This window comes from Dunckerocampus dactyliophorus, chromosome 6 (genome assembly GCF_027744805.1).
Source record: "Dunckerocampus dactyliophorus isolate RoL2022-P2 chromosome 6, RoL_Ddac_1.1, whole genome shotgun sequence".
In the NCBI taxonomy this organism is placed as follows: Eukaryota; Metazoa; Chordata; class Actinopteri; order Syngnathiformes; family Syngnathidae; genus Dunckerocampus; species Dunckerocampus dactyliophorus.
Window position 1 is genome coordinate 21,382,715 of NC_072824.1, and position 16,447 is coordinate 21,399,161.

The 16,447-nt window shown below is 40.1% G+C and overlaps 2 protein-coding genes across 21 annotated transcripts in view; one reads left to right on the plus strand and one right to left on the minus strand.

The window, feature by feature from the left end:
* Window positions 1-7,949, plus strand: part of LOC129182783 (ankyrin-2-like) — a 104,857-nt gene extending 96,908 nt beyond the window's left edge. For all 7 annotated transcript variants that reach the window (XM_054779295.1, XM_054779289.1, XM_054779291.1 and 4 more), the window contains 4 exons: window positions 4,632-4,715; window positions 4,816-4,980; window positions 5,089-5,262; window positions 5,993-7,949. In XM_054779295.1, coding sequence (XP_054635270.1) covers window positions 4,632-4,715; window positions 4,816-4,980; window positions 5,089-5,262; window positions 5,993-6,007 — 438 coding nt within the window. In that variant the 3' untranslated portion in view covers window positions 6,008-7,949. The remainder of the gene's footprint in view (window positions 1-4,631; window positions 4,716-4,815; window positions 4,981-5,088; window positions 5,263-5,992) is intronic.
* A 3,021-nt stretch (window positions 7,950-10,970) lies between these two features.
* camk2d2 (calcium/calmodulin-dependent protein kinase (CaM kinase) II delta 2) overlaps window positions 10,971-16,447 on the minus strand; it is a 48,803-nt gene continuing 43,326 nt past the window's right edge. For 4 of the 14 annotated variants that reach the window (XM_054778313.1, XM_054778311.1, XM_054778312.1 and 1 more), the window contains 6 exons: window positions 15,998-16,096; window positions 15,562-15,582; window positions 15,192-15,267; window positions 15,020-15,114; window positions 13,275-13,503; window positions 10,971-12,440 (listed from right to left, as the gene is read on the minus strand). In XM_054778313.1, coding sequence (XP_054634288.1) covers window positions 12,437-12,440; window positions 13,275-13,503; window positions 15,020-15,114; window positions 15,192-15,267; window positions 15,562-15,582; window positions 15,998-16,096 — 524 coding nt within the window. In that variant the 3' untranslated portion in view covers window positions 10,971-12,436. Of the gene's footprint in view, window positions 12,441-13,270; window positions 13,504-15,019; window positions 15,115-15,191; window positions 15,268-15,561; window positions 15,583-15,997; window positions 16,097-16,447 lie in introns of those variants that run through there. The other 10 variants (XM_054778322.1, XM_054778317.1, XM_054778321.1 and 7 more) reach the window with 5 other exon arrangements.

The following is a 16,447-nucleotide window of genomic DNA, read 5'->3' on the forward strand; positions in this document are numbered from 1 at the left end:
TATTTCCTCGAATGTGGATACATCACTTCTTCCGGGCTGGTTGTTAGAGTTCAGAGCATCCTCCCCAGAGTCCGTGGTATCAGTGGAGAAGGACTTAATCGCTCCTGAAACATTTGGTGAAAACCAAAATAATCTTTATTTTTACTTAAGCTACCCAGGCGATAGGCCAGTTATACAGTCAACAGTGTCTGATGTTGACTATTCAAAAACACGTCTAAAGAATCTCTTTGATTGCAAGACAGAATTGCCAGAGTCACTTTTGACAGAAAATACAGCTATAGTAAATGACTCTTGTGTAAGACAAATGACGTCTACAGACGTGTCATCATTGTCCCTTGCATGTATAAAACACAAATTTTACCATAATAAGTTAATATCAACTTTGTTTGATCCCTTATATAAGGGAAAATGTTCCTTTTGCAATTTATCACATGAATTATCCCCATGCTGTGATCTTATTTTGGATGCTAAACCTCCAGATCACTGCTTCATTTGTCCTGTTGACAAATCAGTTTTACCAGAATGTCATACAGATTCTCACATTTTTCATATGTCTTCATATGTAAAATCTGCTGATTCTTTCCAACCTGCTATTGATAGTGAATTCAATGACTCGTTTTCACAATCAGATTATATGCTACCCATATGTAGTAAATTGTCAGATAATGCCTCTGTTTCGAGTGATTCAAATGTTTTGGATCGAACTTGCACGGGTGAATGTCAAGATAAGATCAAATCAGATTCTTCCAAATCCATTGTACATGACAGTGAGAGCCAAACCACAGTTTTCCATCAAAACATTCCATATCAGCCATTTCATGACTCATGCTCATCTAATTCAAGATCTTCCTTTGAAATTGTGTGTACAGGTGAAGATTCAGTTGAACGTTCAGACCCGAGCCTTGTATACAAACCAGTCTACAGGAGATTAGTAGCACATGTACGTGATCCAGTGTTTAAGGGGAAATATGAAAGTGATAAATTTGTGTTAGATCATACTGTGTTTCATAAATGCTTTGAAAAACCTGGACTTGATGAGGCCACAACATACGGTCATCGCCAACTACAGTTGAGTCACACGCCATCTGTTGAAGGAAACATGGACTTTCATGATGCTGTCAAAAGGGAAGAGGCCTTCTGTGAACAAACAAAGGCACACAGACCACATGCGCATGAACTTAAGGGTACTGACCCCAAATCCCCATTAATGATGACACGCAGCCAAGAGTTGTTGGGCAAGGACATGAAAAGACAGTCAGTGACAATGGACAAGAGTAAAAGGTCCTTTCTGCCGGTAAGACAGCAGAAAGTTTTGCTCACCAGAGAATGCAGTGTTGCTTGACATATTTAATAGTTATGGCAGCACATAATGTGGGCACTCTTTGCCTAAAGCTTTCACTAACTGCACACAATCTGCCGTGGTGTGTTCACATTACATCAGAAGTAATGATGATGTACAAAAGTGGTACAGCTACTTTTATAATTAATATGAAAACACGTCAGCCATTCCCTCATCATAAAAGATGCACGTCCACTATCATTCAACATAAAATACACAAAGTTCACTTTGTGCCCTGTCCTTTTGTAAAGTGTCATTGTATTTTCAATGGCATATTCATATCCAGTGTGCTATTGACAATCAATTGAAATTTCTCTGTCACTCATCAATATGATGTAAATTGTTTTCTAGGGGTCACTAGAATGACATAGAGTAAATGGTGGCGGGCTATAAGTGAATTTCTGCATCAGAAACAGTGCTCGGACACCTGGCCTTAACAAAATGCATGCTTCATTTGACTCATTCTTCATCAATTATAAATCATTTTCATTTTGTCCCATTCCATCATTTCCTGCAGGTATCAACAGCATCGTCCAAGGCAAATCTTTCCGAACCTACAGAACAAAAAGATCATGGTTTAGAGCACTTTGTAACTGAGATACCATCAATGCATCGTAACACAAACGCGCTTTTCTCTGAAAATATAGAATTACCCATTGCAGTTACTTTCTATCCAAGTAAAACACAATCTGAGATCACACTAACCAGTAACGCAGGGCATGACAAAGAAGATCTGCTGTTCTCCGAACATAGCGAAGAGTTTGGCTCTATGATGAAAGACTCAGCTGAAGACAGCGGTGAGGACGAAATTACCACGTCATCAAATGTCACGCCAACTGCACCCAGTTCTGGGTCCCCACAGCTTGACCAACTGTTGTCGGATCTAGAAGAGATGAAAGACAAGTTTGGATCTGAGGCATTTTGTCCACCTCTGTCAGAACCCAACAACGAAAGCTCTGACATTGATCAGATTGATGACTTTAAAGACCTGCAACCTGAAGCTGGATGCCCCACAGGGGAAAGCAGGACTCTAAGTGTACACCTAGAAGAAGACACAAACCAGCCAAATGCAACAATGTCATGGCCTACACATTTCCAGTCATCTGCTCAACCTGTAGAAGTCCCAACTGCTCCTGATCTCACAATTATACAGTCAAGACCTGGCAGTGACAAAGATCCAGTATCACCCTATAAGGCTCTCTCAAATCTGGAATCTCACCAGAAAGGCTGTGAAATTTGGGAGCAATCACTGACTTCAAATGTTGCTTCAGGTGTAGTTCAGACCATCAAATATAATGAAAGTCGAACAAAATCATTACCTACAGCATATTTTCCCATAGTTTCTGAAGAGACTCAAAGTCAGGAGTGGGAGGAACATTTATTAAGCGATACCGGCCGAAGTCAAGGGCATGAATCTATTTTGCTGTCTGGAGAAAGGGAGGAAACATCAAGGGAATGTTTCCAAGATGAAACCACAAATTCATGCAAGGAAACCTCAAATATTCACAATGAAGATTATTCCCCTGACTCGCCATCTAATTTGATGGTGGAAACAGCACCACCAACTTCTGAAAGAGAGTTTAGCTTTGAGGAACTGATACCGTGCCCCACGCCAGTGATGTCTAAGATGTCCTCAGATGGCATTAGTCCACGTGTGCAGCATTTAGAGACAGTTAGTTCTGCAAGACAGTTTAACTATGAGCAACAGATGGCATGCCTTTCCTCATCAAGGTCTGAAGCACCCACAGATGAGATTATTCCAAGGTCTAGTATGCAATATCTGGAAACATCAGAAAGAAAGTTAAGATTTGGGGAACTGATGCTGACTGATGATTCCTCAGATGTAAATAATTCAATGGCTGGTTTTGAACATCCACATCCACAATATCTGACTCCAGTGGACTACAAGGTACCTGATTCTCAGCCCAGTTTAGTTAAACCCAACACTGAACTGCCGTCATCAACCTCTGATGAGGAGTGCGCCGTATTTCATGGCTATACAGAGAGTGCTTCTGCCACAACCACCTTTATTCAAATACCACCAGAATATGAAGATGCTGTCCATAGTGGTACATATGGCCAAGCCTATGAATATTCCGATCTAGAGCCTTTCTTTGACTGCAAGCAAGCTGCGTCGGATTTTGCAGAGACTGAGCCCAATGAACCAGAGTTCAGATCAATCCCAAGTAAAGGTCAGCCTGGGGTTTATCTCAGTCATCATGGAAAGAAAGAACATATGTACAGACATGTGTTGCTGTCCTCTGGAAGTGAAGACTGGGAGGATGCCCCTGTTGTCCAAGAGGCTTCCCGTACTGTACCCAACAAGAGTGAAGACATATTCCAAGCAGAGGCAGAAGAATTCACTTTGTGTGAGCTGCCCAGCTCTGAAATGGGAATATATGATGATACAAATACTCTGACAAGGGTAAGGCCAAATTTAGTTGACCGTCATGGCCTTGCAAGCTTTTCCTGAGGCTCCGCTTAACCTAATATTATATTTGCTTCTTAAGGCGTGACTGCTAACCCTCTGGCCAATGGATGGAATCCTCATAACCCTTATTTTTATTTATCATTTCACCAGTCCTAACTACGCATGTGTAATTGTCATATAAAACTACAGCTACATCTTTCATTTAATTGCCTGTCAGATCATTAAGTATTTAGTAAATATCAGCATGGTCTTTTCTGTAATTTAATCAAAGTTACAGACTGTTATGATGAACCGTCCAGGGTAAGATATGAATTGTAACAAATCCCTGAAAAGTACATCATATCACTCTGTTGATTGCTTGCTTTGCTTCCAATATTGTATTCATTCAGATTATGTTGTTTCATTTAATCGTGATGGATTTTATTTTACTTGATCAGGAGATCAACGCAGAGCTCAGCTCAATGTCAGAAAGTTCAGATGATGAATTTTTGAGTACCAGAATTGTGCGAAGGAGAGTTGTCATTCAGGTATCCACCCCAACATGATTGATGGTGGATGGAGCATGACGGGTGTGATTTTAACTGTACTAGGTGCTGAAAGTGAACTTTCAATTGCCATCTAACATTTTTAGACTAATCAAAGTAGATCAAATATGCAGGTATAAAAGTTGATATTATGTTTCTCTGTAAATTGTTCTTGATTTGCACACGTACAAACACAAAGAATGTGTTTGTTCTTTAATATTGCCCTGGTTTGTCATTATTGCTACCTGAAGTATATTTCCCCTTTTCTCCCAAGCTTTAATAGTAAAGAATTTAACATCCCTAATATTCCTAATAGTTTGTCTTGTTTCCATCACAGGCTGATGAAATGCCTGAACTTCCAAGCCAGTCTGTGACAGAGGAAAAGTACAAAGATGAAAATGGCCACATTGTTGTCAGAAAGGTAGCATATGTGTGCTTCAAGTGTTTTTGTTATCACTGCATATTGCAAATATTGCCCTCTGGACTTAAATTATGTTTTTTTAATACAACATTTTCATCAGATTTCGAGAAAAATTATTCGCAAGTGTGTTTCTTCGGATGGTGTGGAGCGTGAGGAGGTCTCAATAGAGGGAACCCCACAGGGGTCCATCAGTGTTGCAGAGGGAGACAGCTACTCCAAAGTGGTGAAGCGCACTGTACTAAAGAGTGAGGGAGACCATACAGAGGTAAATTTGTGTTTATAATGATAGTCTTCTAATTCCCTTTATGTCGGAAAACAACCATTTTGTCATTTTACGGTGATAAAATCTCCAGATGCATTGTTTGTTGCCTAGGTAACATTTTCTGAACGTGAGGGTTTCTCAACATCCCAACAAGAGACATCGGAGGTCCGTAAAGTCAGTCTGGCAGAAAGAACCACAGTAGTAGAAGGTAAAAGAACAGTGACACACAAAGGAGACATGTCGTTGGCTTCTGACCTCCCGTCAGCCCAAGAGGACTTCAAACAGGTTTGTATTCTCATATTCTCCCCATTTTTTGTAAAACCAAGACACGCTTTTGTGGTTTTCACGTTCTCTTCGATATACTGTATTTAAACAAATCATCTAGTTTTGGTTTCACAGCTTTGTTAGTGATTTATGGTTTCCTTCAATACTACCAGGCTTTAGATTATATAGGTGGTTTAACCAGAGCAGAGCTTCCTCATGTGGTAGAAAGTGAGACCGTCAAAGAGGATGGAACAGTGGTCAGAAGGTGTGGAGTGCATGTGGTTTTGTGTGCTGTCTAATGATTGCTATTCTGTAACTTTATTACTAACAATTGTATGATACCGTCACATGAATCATGCTGCAGACTACATGCAATACATTCAACATAAAATTAATTGGAGACATCTATAGTTGTGTCTTTATGAATACACAATGATGTCCAGATACTACTCTTGGGGATGACATAAGAAGTTAGGTTAGGATTAGATTAACATGATACAGATCTGCATGGTATCTCCGGATTGCTCTGCAGTAGTGTGTCAACCGGCTTTAGGGTTCTCAATTATAATGGTTAGCACGTCTGCCTCACAGTCAAAAGATCTGGGTTCAATTTCCATTGGCGCACGTCTATGTGGAGTTTGCATGTTCAGCCTTAGAGCTTGCATGACAGAATCCACATGGAATTATTGAGGGAATTCATTTTGTGTCCAAGGATGTTGACTCCCCTGTTTTTGGTCTTCTACATGCGCAGGGCCCACATGCGTAAAGGTCAGACCCTCAGACAGACAGTGGTGCAAGGAGCTGGGCATCCCAAACAGGTCCTTCTCGAGCAAGTGGACACCCCTACCAAAGGTTCCAAACCCCACGAACTCCAGCAGCACCTGCACCAGCTCTTTCATCACTACTACAAAGAAGAACAGGAGGACCATGATGGTGATGAAAATGAGGAAGAGGAACAGTAGACGAATGTGTAACGCACTCCCCTACTATTTTAAGGTCCCCCACTACTTATCCTATGCATTTGCCACATGTAATCTCAGCGTGCACCTACAAGCTACCAGTCTTCCCATTTAATTAAGATAAAAATTGTCCACAATGAGACATTTCCTTTCCTTGCTGGCATTGTGTATTCATGAATTTCATTATTTTTGCCTTGTTTTGTGACCAAAGAATAACTTTTTCCTGATCAATCTTAGGTTTCATGTCAACAACGTCTTTTCATTATTCTTCAACAAAAATATATATATATAAAAGAAATGCTATTCAGATTTATCCCAAACCTCCTGAGGGTAAGGAACATTTCACCTGTGAAATACTCTCCAGGGAGGGCTCTTGGGACGTCATGCTAAACTGCCTCGCACAGCCAGACTTTGTGGGATAACCTTTGCAAAGAATATTCACTGTACTACAGCCTGAGTAAACACGAGTGTATTTATTTAACTGCTGCTGCTGTTGTGTTTCTGTGTAGGCTATGTGTAATCTGTCTTTTGGGCATTCTGATATACAACAATTTAATCTAATCTAGACAATACCGACATCTGTAGCCTAGGAATGATTAATCAGTCATGTGAAGTAGAGCAGGCATGACTAATCAACATTGATCAGTATGATCTTTTGCTTTGTAGTTTTGTCCATTTACCCCACTCATCTTCTTTTTTTTTTTTTTTTTACCCCTTTCTGTGTGTTGTACTTAAACAGACGACTTTTCTTGGCACTGAGTCCTAAATGATTGATCATGGCTCTTATTGTGTGAACGGTGACTGTGTGAGTGAGTATTGCACTGTACTGTTAGTCTTACATGTTGTTGGTCCATGCATGACCCAATTAGCGTCTGCTTTGTCTGAGATTATTTTAAACACATTGTATGTTTTATTTGAGAGATTTTCTAGTGTCTAGATAGTATACATTATGAGAACAAGGTACAATGGTATAAACTTGACCGTGGTGTCCAATAATTAGCCCATTTGGGGTACATTATTGCCCTCAAGGGACCGAATTGGACTCCCACTGTACCCCTCATTTGAGTCAGCTTCCATTTGTTGTTATTTATTGTAAAATGATTCACATTTTGCCATTGAAATAGGTAAAATGATCATGTTTATGAATTATTTATTATTATTAACATGTGTTGAGTGTGTGATTGTGAGTGAAAGTTTTTTTTTTTTGGAGCGAGGAAGAGTATGCACTGATTTATGTACGCAAACTATAGAAACATTTATTTACACAAAACCGTATCTGCACTCCTGAATGTCAGGATGGAACACCTCCATGCTTTTTTGTGCACCGGCTGTGATAAAGTAAAGTGAATCTTTTGTGTAATTTTATTTTGGCAGTACAAATTGAGTACTTGTAAGATAGCGACACGAGCGAAAGGAGACAGGTTGAGTGCTTCCATAAACCATTATTCCCTGTATGTAACTCAATCATGTAATGTATTTATGTCACCATCACTGTTTGCGTTGCGATTTAGGGGGAGGATGAAATCATACTTTGTGGAAGTTCACTGTGACAGGTATATATTTTTCATTTTGAAAAAAATGAGCGCCCCTTTTTCTGTGATGCTGACAGTTATATACTCACATGATGCATATGTATAGATATCTATAAGGGCATGTATTGCTGTTCAAAACTCAAAAAGATAAAGCAAAATGGCTGCAGTGTGTTTATGGCTGATAAATGAAAGCTGAGAATAAAATTCTAAAAATGCATTTTTGTGCCTGGCCTATTTATGTTTAAATACTGTAGATGGATAGACACGCATAGTCATAACTGGAAATGCTAAACTGGAAGTATTCGAGGAACTGTAGCCAGTGGCGGTTCTGGCTTGATTGACACTCTGGGTGGAAAGATGCTATGCTAACAGTACACTGTGGATCCCCGCATAGTCGTGGATTTTGGATCAAAACTTTATTTTTTGTTTGGGGAGGGGGAACCAACCATTTTGTGCTTATAAACTAAATAAAATATTGGGTTGTCTATTCATTTTTTAAAAATCCATCTTATTTGCTCTACATTAATTAGTAACCCTGCTGAAAAAAACAGCATAGACCAGCATGGAAATTATGCCGGTTTGGTGCTGGTTTAGCTGGTCTAGCTGGTCAGTGCTGGTCTATGTTTATGCACCATGCGGGTATTAGCACGAAAACAAAACATATGCTGGTCTATGTTGGTCTATACTGTTTTTTTTCCAGCAGGGAACGCTTGCACAGAAAGTAGTCAGAGGCAAACTTCAACTTGCTTGAGGAGATGTTCTCTATTGCTGGGTTGCACGTGAAGTCACATCCACACTTGTTGCTGGCTCAAGCGGGGGGGGGGGGCAAATAAGGGTAGCTAGACGTCTAGTGAAGCCAATGCAAAAATGCAGCACACGCCTTGTTCTTGCATGTGGAGATTGTTCAAAAAGCTCAAGATTGCTCAAGTTTCCAATGAGCAACAAGTCAATTTTATACTAAAAACCAAAGTTAAAATATTGTTGGAACTCGAAAATGTTCATGAAAATGGGAACTGCGGAGGGAATTGCCTCACAACAAAAAAAACTAAAAACCCGGTTTATACGACAGCAAAAAATGCTTGGCAGCAACAAGCACCTGGAGATTTTAAAATGTCTGAAGACTTATAATCAACTCATCCTAGGCAAAAAAAAAAAATTGAGGCAAAACATTTGCTTGCCATCTTTAAAATCTACACTTATGCAAAACACGCTGGACAACAGGGACACGCCTGGAAAATGTAAACATTGAGGCAACTTCATTAACGTCACACCGTTCACGCAACGGCAGACGCCGAATTATAGATGACAGCAATATATTGCTGAGGAATAATACAGAAAAAGTTATAAGTAAATTGCTTGACAACACACTGATAGAAATCTCATCAACAATCCATCAAATAGGGTACTTTATCCACGCACAAATAAGTTCAACATTATCTTGCATCGTCGCACATCGTCGACTTACACTTCCGTTGTACGCCCTGCGCGGATATGGCCGCCATGATGGTGAGCAGAATCCAGAAACGTTGCATTGTAAACATGTCTTCGGCACACTGCTCAGCTATTAATTGCTCTAATAGACGATCCAAGCTTTATCAGTTCAGGTGTCCTTGGTATGCACTATATGCGGCACATAGAGGCGCTGCGCGAGAGGGGGCGCCAAAGCGATGAGCAGGAAATACCTTAATCTCCCAGTTACCCACAATACAGCAAAACGCGAGAGCAAGAGGTTTTTTGTCCTTTCCACGCTCCCGTTTTTTAGTCAGCTCCGAAAGAGTCATTCAAAAGACCCTCTTGTTATGTTTTTTGATACTTTATATGTACTTATTCGAAGTCAACCCACGGTAACTCGTTTTTATCAAGAAAACAATCATTTGCAGCAGTTAAGGTACGATTTGCATCAGAAAAATGCAAACCTACACAGATAATTGTTTTCAATTTGAACAACACAAGCTTCGAATAACTTCCAAGCAAAACAGCATTTCCCACACAAGAGCGTCAGAAAAAGATATTTTAAAAAAATAAGTGGAATAAAAACAGGACTCGTCTGTCGTGACTTTCAGCCCCAAAACAGTGAGACAAACTAATGAGCGAAAATAGCCACTTCCGCACGTCATACATTAATCACGGTTTAAAATGTAAATTACTCAAAGAAAAGTCCACGGCGATTCTCGGCCTTAACAATAAAAACTTTCGATGTTTTTCTGTGAACTATGTGTTTTATCATTTTGCTGTTATGTCATAATGCAATAAAAAAATGTGTGTATATTGTTTATTTTAAACATCCGGCCAGGGGGCCGAAATGTGCTTGCATACCCCTCAGAAAGTAGGTAGTTGTGCCCCCAACTGTAAGTCATTACATTTATTCAGTTATGTTTTTAATGGTATAGAAATTTAGTGCTTTAGTGTTAATTTGAGGTGGTTTTGGTCACTTAGTTACTGGAAACAACACATTTGTATGTCCTTTGCAGTGAACACGAGGGCTTACTGGTGCTACTTTTTCATTTAATATGATGAAGATGGTTCATGCATCAAGATGCACGGGTGTAAGCTAGAAGAAAAACTGTCTAACTGGAATATAAAGGTACATCCATCCATCTTCTATGCTGCTTATACTCACGAGGGTGGCGACTATGCTGGAGCCTTTCCCAGCTGACTTGTGGCGAGAGAACATGCAAACTCCACACAGAGATGCCCAACGGATATTCAAACTCAGATCTTCCCGATCTCCTGACTGTGTTGCCAACCTGCTAACCACTAGGCCACCGTGCGGCCCAAGAAGAGAGTAGGTATAATATGTGCAAAAGGTGATGGATAAAAGAATGATTCAGTTGGCACTAAATGTTGTTGTCCGCTGCCCATGGACGATGTATTAAAAAAAAAAAGTTATTGTAGCATATATCGTTGTCCATCCCATCCATCAATCCAATTCAAGACAGTGACTTAATGTTAAAAAAAATGCAACTTTTATTTTTCTGGCTCTCAGGAGGATAAAACACATACAATCAATACAAGTAAATAGTTCTTAGTTATATATATATTTTAAAAATAATAATAAAGTTGGGGGACTACTATTTCATCAAGTGCCACAAAGCATTACCTCTGATTTCAACTTTATATTTCTTTGAAATAATGTAGAAAATCACCAAGTAAATGAATGTACTGTTTTCCTATTGTTCATTAAAAACAATATAATAACAGGGTCAACAATTTTCACAAAACCAAACCGAAACTCCTCCATGATCACACAGTTTAGCTCATTTATTTAGTTCTTAAACATTATAAGCCATCCATTGCCGCACTGTTGCACACTAGTTAAGGAGCTGTGCATTGAATTGACATCATACGTTGCATCAAAAAAAAAGGACGGTTGTTGTATTTTGTAGTTTGAAAAAGAGACAAAGCAAGTGAAAATGATAAAGACTCAGACGTTGTTGTACTGCTAGTAGTCTCCAGCGAGGAGAACCCCTCTCGCCTTGAGCACACCTCCAAATCTTTCATGTAAGTTTAGTCAAGCTGACCGTCCGATTGACGGTGCCAGCTCTATCTCCATCACCTTCTGTGCAATTGGCAATGCAACACTCTGGAAAAAATGATGAGAGTAAAATGACCCTATACGTACAGTCATACAATACAAGTACAAACATTATGAAAAATGAGCTTACTTCCTAAACATTTTATACAAAACGTAAGAGGTGCTTCAACAACCAGGATTTTTTTTTTTTTCAATTTTCCCACCCTTCCCCTTTGATATGCAGCTTTGATTTTGTAATTTTATTGTTGTATTATTGTTTTTACAACAGTTCCATGACACTGGAGGACATTAGAAACATTTGGGACAGGACTGGTGCACAACATTAACAAACAAGTCAGTGATTCACAACTCAAACAGAAGATATTATAGTTTCATATGGTCTTACTCAATATTTCCCCCCATGCACTACACAATAATCTTGGATGTTCATATATTACATATATGCTACATTCTCTTATTTCTTATATCACTGATATAAAGGCAAACATATTCCAATGCAAAGTATAAGCTCTGCTTTCTTTACATTTAAATTAGTATCATAGGTTGAAGTCAGACGACTCAAACAGTATGACTTATAGCTCATAGCAAACATAAATATAGCTCATAAATCGAATTGGACATAAACTCTTAACTCCTTTGATAGCAAGAATAGCAATTTCGACGTTGTTGTTTTAGTTTTCATCAACAATCACAATGTATGTACATCACCAGAACTAAAGCAAGCTCCATTTGAACATTCAGATCTTCCAATTGTTTTTTGTTTTTGTATTACACGCACATAAATACACATAAAAAATACTGAACTACTTTCCGGGAGAGGTTACAGCAGCAGATTTCTAATTGATATATATTTAAAATGCATACCAAAACATCTTAAAAAAAACAAAACAAAAAAAAAAACAACAACTGAAGAACAAAACTGTTGCCAATATGCTCATTTCGTAATGTCCTAACACCTTGTGCAGCCACCTGCTGGTGGTCTATTGAAACAATGAAGTCCACTGATTAAATGCCATAACTGTAAAATGTATTAATGCGTGTGTCCTGTGCCATGTCTTTAGAGGAGGGTGAAAGGTCGGAGAGCAGTCATGGGTTGGCTTGACTGCTCCACTCTCACATTTGCAGATGGGATGGGATGTTGTTGGCTTTTCAAACCACACCGTATTCCATTAACTGCAGAGGCAGAGGAGATGAATTAAGTGAAAGTACGTCAGCAGGGCTGAAAATAACCCAAACTTGTGATTCTTTTGGTGGTTTCCAAACTTCACACGATATCCAATGTCAGTGACCTCTGACCTCACAAATGTTCCAAGAGGAACACCTCTTGTAGGAAGCCTTTCCAGGGAAAAGATGCTGTTTGGTAGAGCTGCATTGCGGGAACCAATTGCATTTCTTTTGGCATTTTTACTTCCTGTTGGTCAGTGACGTCCAGAGTCTGGCCTGGGGGCCATTTGCGGCCCGCAGTTTTTTTTAGTTGTACAGTTAAACACCACATTTTGGAGTGGCCTTTTATTGTGGCCAACCCAAGACACACCTGCGCAACAGGGATGTAACTATTACCGGTATTAATGATGAACCGCAGGTAAAACCCCCGACAAGTAGTATTATTGTTTCAAATTAAAACTATCATAAAACCGTGATTGATGTAACGGCAAGTCAGTTCCGAGAGCAGCAGCAGCATGTGCAGTTTGCAATGTGTGGCCGGTAAAAACATGGCAGCACCCCTGCAGCAGAACAAGATCTTATTTCTGGACATATTTTGGAATTCCAAAGGATTCTGATGCGAAGATAACTGAAGAAACCGCAGGAAAGAAAAGTCTCAGCGAAGGGGGCTGACACTCCCAACATGATAGTAGTAGTGTTGGCGTTGTCTGATGCACGTTATGCTTTTGTCCAGTACACAAGACACCATGGAAATAGCTTGTCAATACCCTAAAGTGCCACTGGGGGTCAGCAAAGATAAGGTTTTGTGTTGAGGCTGGTTTTATGATAGTGAATGTTGCTTACTGGGAGGGGATGCTGGGTGAGCCAGAGCGGTGGAAGTGGATGTTCTGCCACTTCCCGTCGCGGCGGTGCCACACGCGGGTCTCCTCAGACTGCATGGTGCGGGGCATGCCGGTGCCATCCATGTACTGGGTCAGGCGAATGTAGGCGATACATGCCGCGTTCTCCCCGATGAGGTGCACGTGCGGGTTCAAGAGGATGGTGTGCACTGGCTTGTTCCCTTTAGACAGGGCTGCACATGAAAAATCAAACAATGTAAGTGTAAAAATCCCTGGCTGACCAAAAATATTTCTCAATGGATGCCAAATGCAGCCGAAAGACAAACCCTTGAATGCTCCTGACAAGCAAATTGTGTTGATGATGCCTTGATACACCATTGAGGTTTCTGGGACATAACTAGTTTATCTGAACTATTTTTACCTCAGGTGCAGACATTTTACCATTTATAGCAATCAGTATTCTTAAGAGATTTCTTTTTTCTTCTTCTTCTTTTTTCTCCAAGGCTTATCCATGCCATCATAGCCTGACTTCAAACATAAGCTATGTTCTGGTTACAATGAATAGTCACAGAGAGACTATTACAAGACTTACTCTTCTAAAAAAAAATTCTGAGACAAAGGTTTTATGGTTTGATACATTTCTTTTTAGGCTAGTTACTTTTTGGCAAACTCCAGCCTGCACTCCTATTATTCTTGCTAATGAGGGGTTTGCATCTTCTGGTGTAGCCAGCATACTTTTGTTCATGAAGTCTTCTATAAACACTTGATAGTGACACCGTCACTCCTGCCCTCTGCAGGTTCTTTTAGGGTCTTTCTTTGCAGCTCTCACAATGTTTCTGTCGTCAACAGCTGATGTTTTCCTTGGTCTACTTTGTCCATGTCTGTTACCTAGTACACCAGTAGTTTCTTTCTTTTTCAGGACATTCCAAATGGTTAACACTGGCTATGACCAATGCTTGTGCAATGGTTCTGATTGATTTTCCATCTTGTCTCAGATTCACAATTGCTTCTTCTTCACACATTGACAGTGCTCTGGTTTTTGTGTTGTTTTGACCTCTAAACGCTACACAGACAAAACCTATCCTACCCAATCTGAAACTGAGCGGAGACATTCTGTGCTTTTTATTGATTGAATAATGGATGTAATAGGAGACACCTGTGCAAGAAAATACACAAGTTCCAATACTTTTGCTCACATGAAAAAGGGGTGCGTTCAAACAAAAGGTGCTATCTTCTAATATGTACATCCAATGCAAATGTAAATGCCTGGAAATGAAAGCTAAAATTTTCTCTGGTGTAGGGGTGTCTGACAATTGTCGACTATTCGCAGATTCGATTCAGATCTCACCGTCAAATCAATAAAAATGTCATGTGATTTAAGAGTGTACCATTCTGACGTAACCCGTCTCGTTCATCCAGCCACGCGCTGGGCTCAAACCCAGGACCCTCGGCATGAGAGTCGAGATCGCTAAGTGTTGAGGTAAATACCCGGACTCTCAGCATAGCTCTTAAGGTTCGAGGACTGGGGTTTACTAACGTACACTTGCACAGCTACACCGGCTGGCATTCGTTACACTGACTACATGGGGGGGCCACAGCTGCTGCCGAATTTGGCGGTTATTGGCAGCCAACAGCAACATATTTCATGGTTGTATACTTAAAATGACTATCCGGGTGCAAATTGTAGTTCATCTGCCAAGCACAGGAGCTTGTGCTGCTAAAAGCCATCATTTATATGCATGGACTCACCATTCTCAAAGTAAAAGCGGTGGAAGTCGTGCCCTTCCACCAGGTTTCCCAGTGCCTCGGGCTCAAAGGAAGTCAGACCCGGATCGCAAATCTTCCTGTTAGACAAGAAGAGAGATAAACTTTCAGCAAGAAACCTAGCAAATCCAGCGATTTGCTCATGCGAATGACTTACGCGTAGGCCTCAAAGTCTCCATTGTTGATTGACTCAATCAGCTGCTCGGTGACTTTGATAATTTCCTGTTTACGAGCTGCAACACAAAACCACAAAGCAATACAACTGCACCAACTGACCAAATGATAACCTTTGAGAATGAGTTCAAGCAAAACATGGACAGGTGTGAGAGCACCCTCAAATGATCTTCTAGTCTACAAACTAGCAGGGATGAAAGGTTATTAGACATGAAAGGCACTTCACAAAATCTGTTTTGTCCGGCATATTTGAAATAAAGCAGCGATCCTTCCATGACTAATAACTAACAGGGGGGTCAGGGAAGCTCAAAAATCCAAACAAAACTATTTAACTAATGAATGTGAAGGATTACCTTTAGTGTTATTGGTGCAGGCTGGGGGATATTAAAAACATGACTTATTCCGTGCAACACAAAGACATGTTGTTATAAGGTAAATATATATACTGTATATATATATATATATATATATATATATATATATATATATATATACATATACTTTGACGAGCACAGTATATATAACAGTAAATGGTGGGGTAAGCCAGAACAGAGGGTAAAAGGGAGTTAGAAAGCATACTGTATATTACAATACAAAAAAAGAACAAAACGAGGGGACAGAATGTGAGTCATCAAAATCAATTACGGCAATGATTTTAAAAGTACAAAAATTGCATTTTTAGGCACAGAGTGAGCAGTTTCCTCCTGCATTTGAAGGCTGGGTAGGTAACACAAGGGGAACCAGATGGAGCGTCCCCCCTTCCCACCACATCACAATAGAGGGACTTACTTTGAAATGAGGAGGTGGGAGTCTGCCTTGACTCAGACATCTGTGAGGAACGGCTCTTAGAGCTCAAGATACCACTCACTAAGCTGCCCAGACGAAGGGCTGCAAGAGGTTGCATGGAGTGGGGGGGTACAACGGTGTGCGGTTGTAAGTGAGGAAAGGATTGTGGTGAAAGAAAAAAAACATATTCTTGACAAAACATAAGAAGAAGGAGAAACATGTCTGCAAAACTGAAAATAGCAAGCTTTGTTAACAAGCTATTGCATCAACGATGCACACAAAGAACATAATACAAGGAGGTAGGAGGATGGGAAAATCCACAGAAACAAAATACACTTCACTGTGACTTGTTTTGGAAAAATCAAATGAAGGAAAACACACACGCAATGGAAAGATCCATGATAGCAGCAACGGCGGGGAATTAGCTGCAGCTATAAAACCACACAGTGCGTA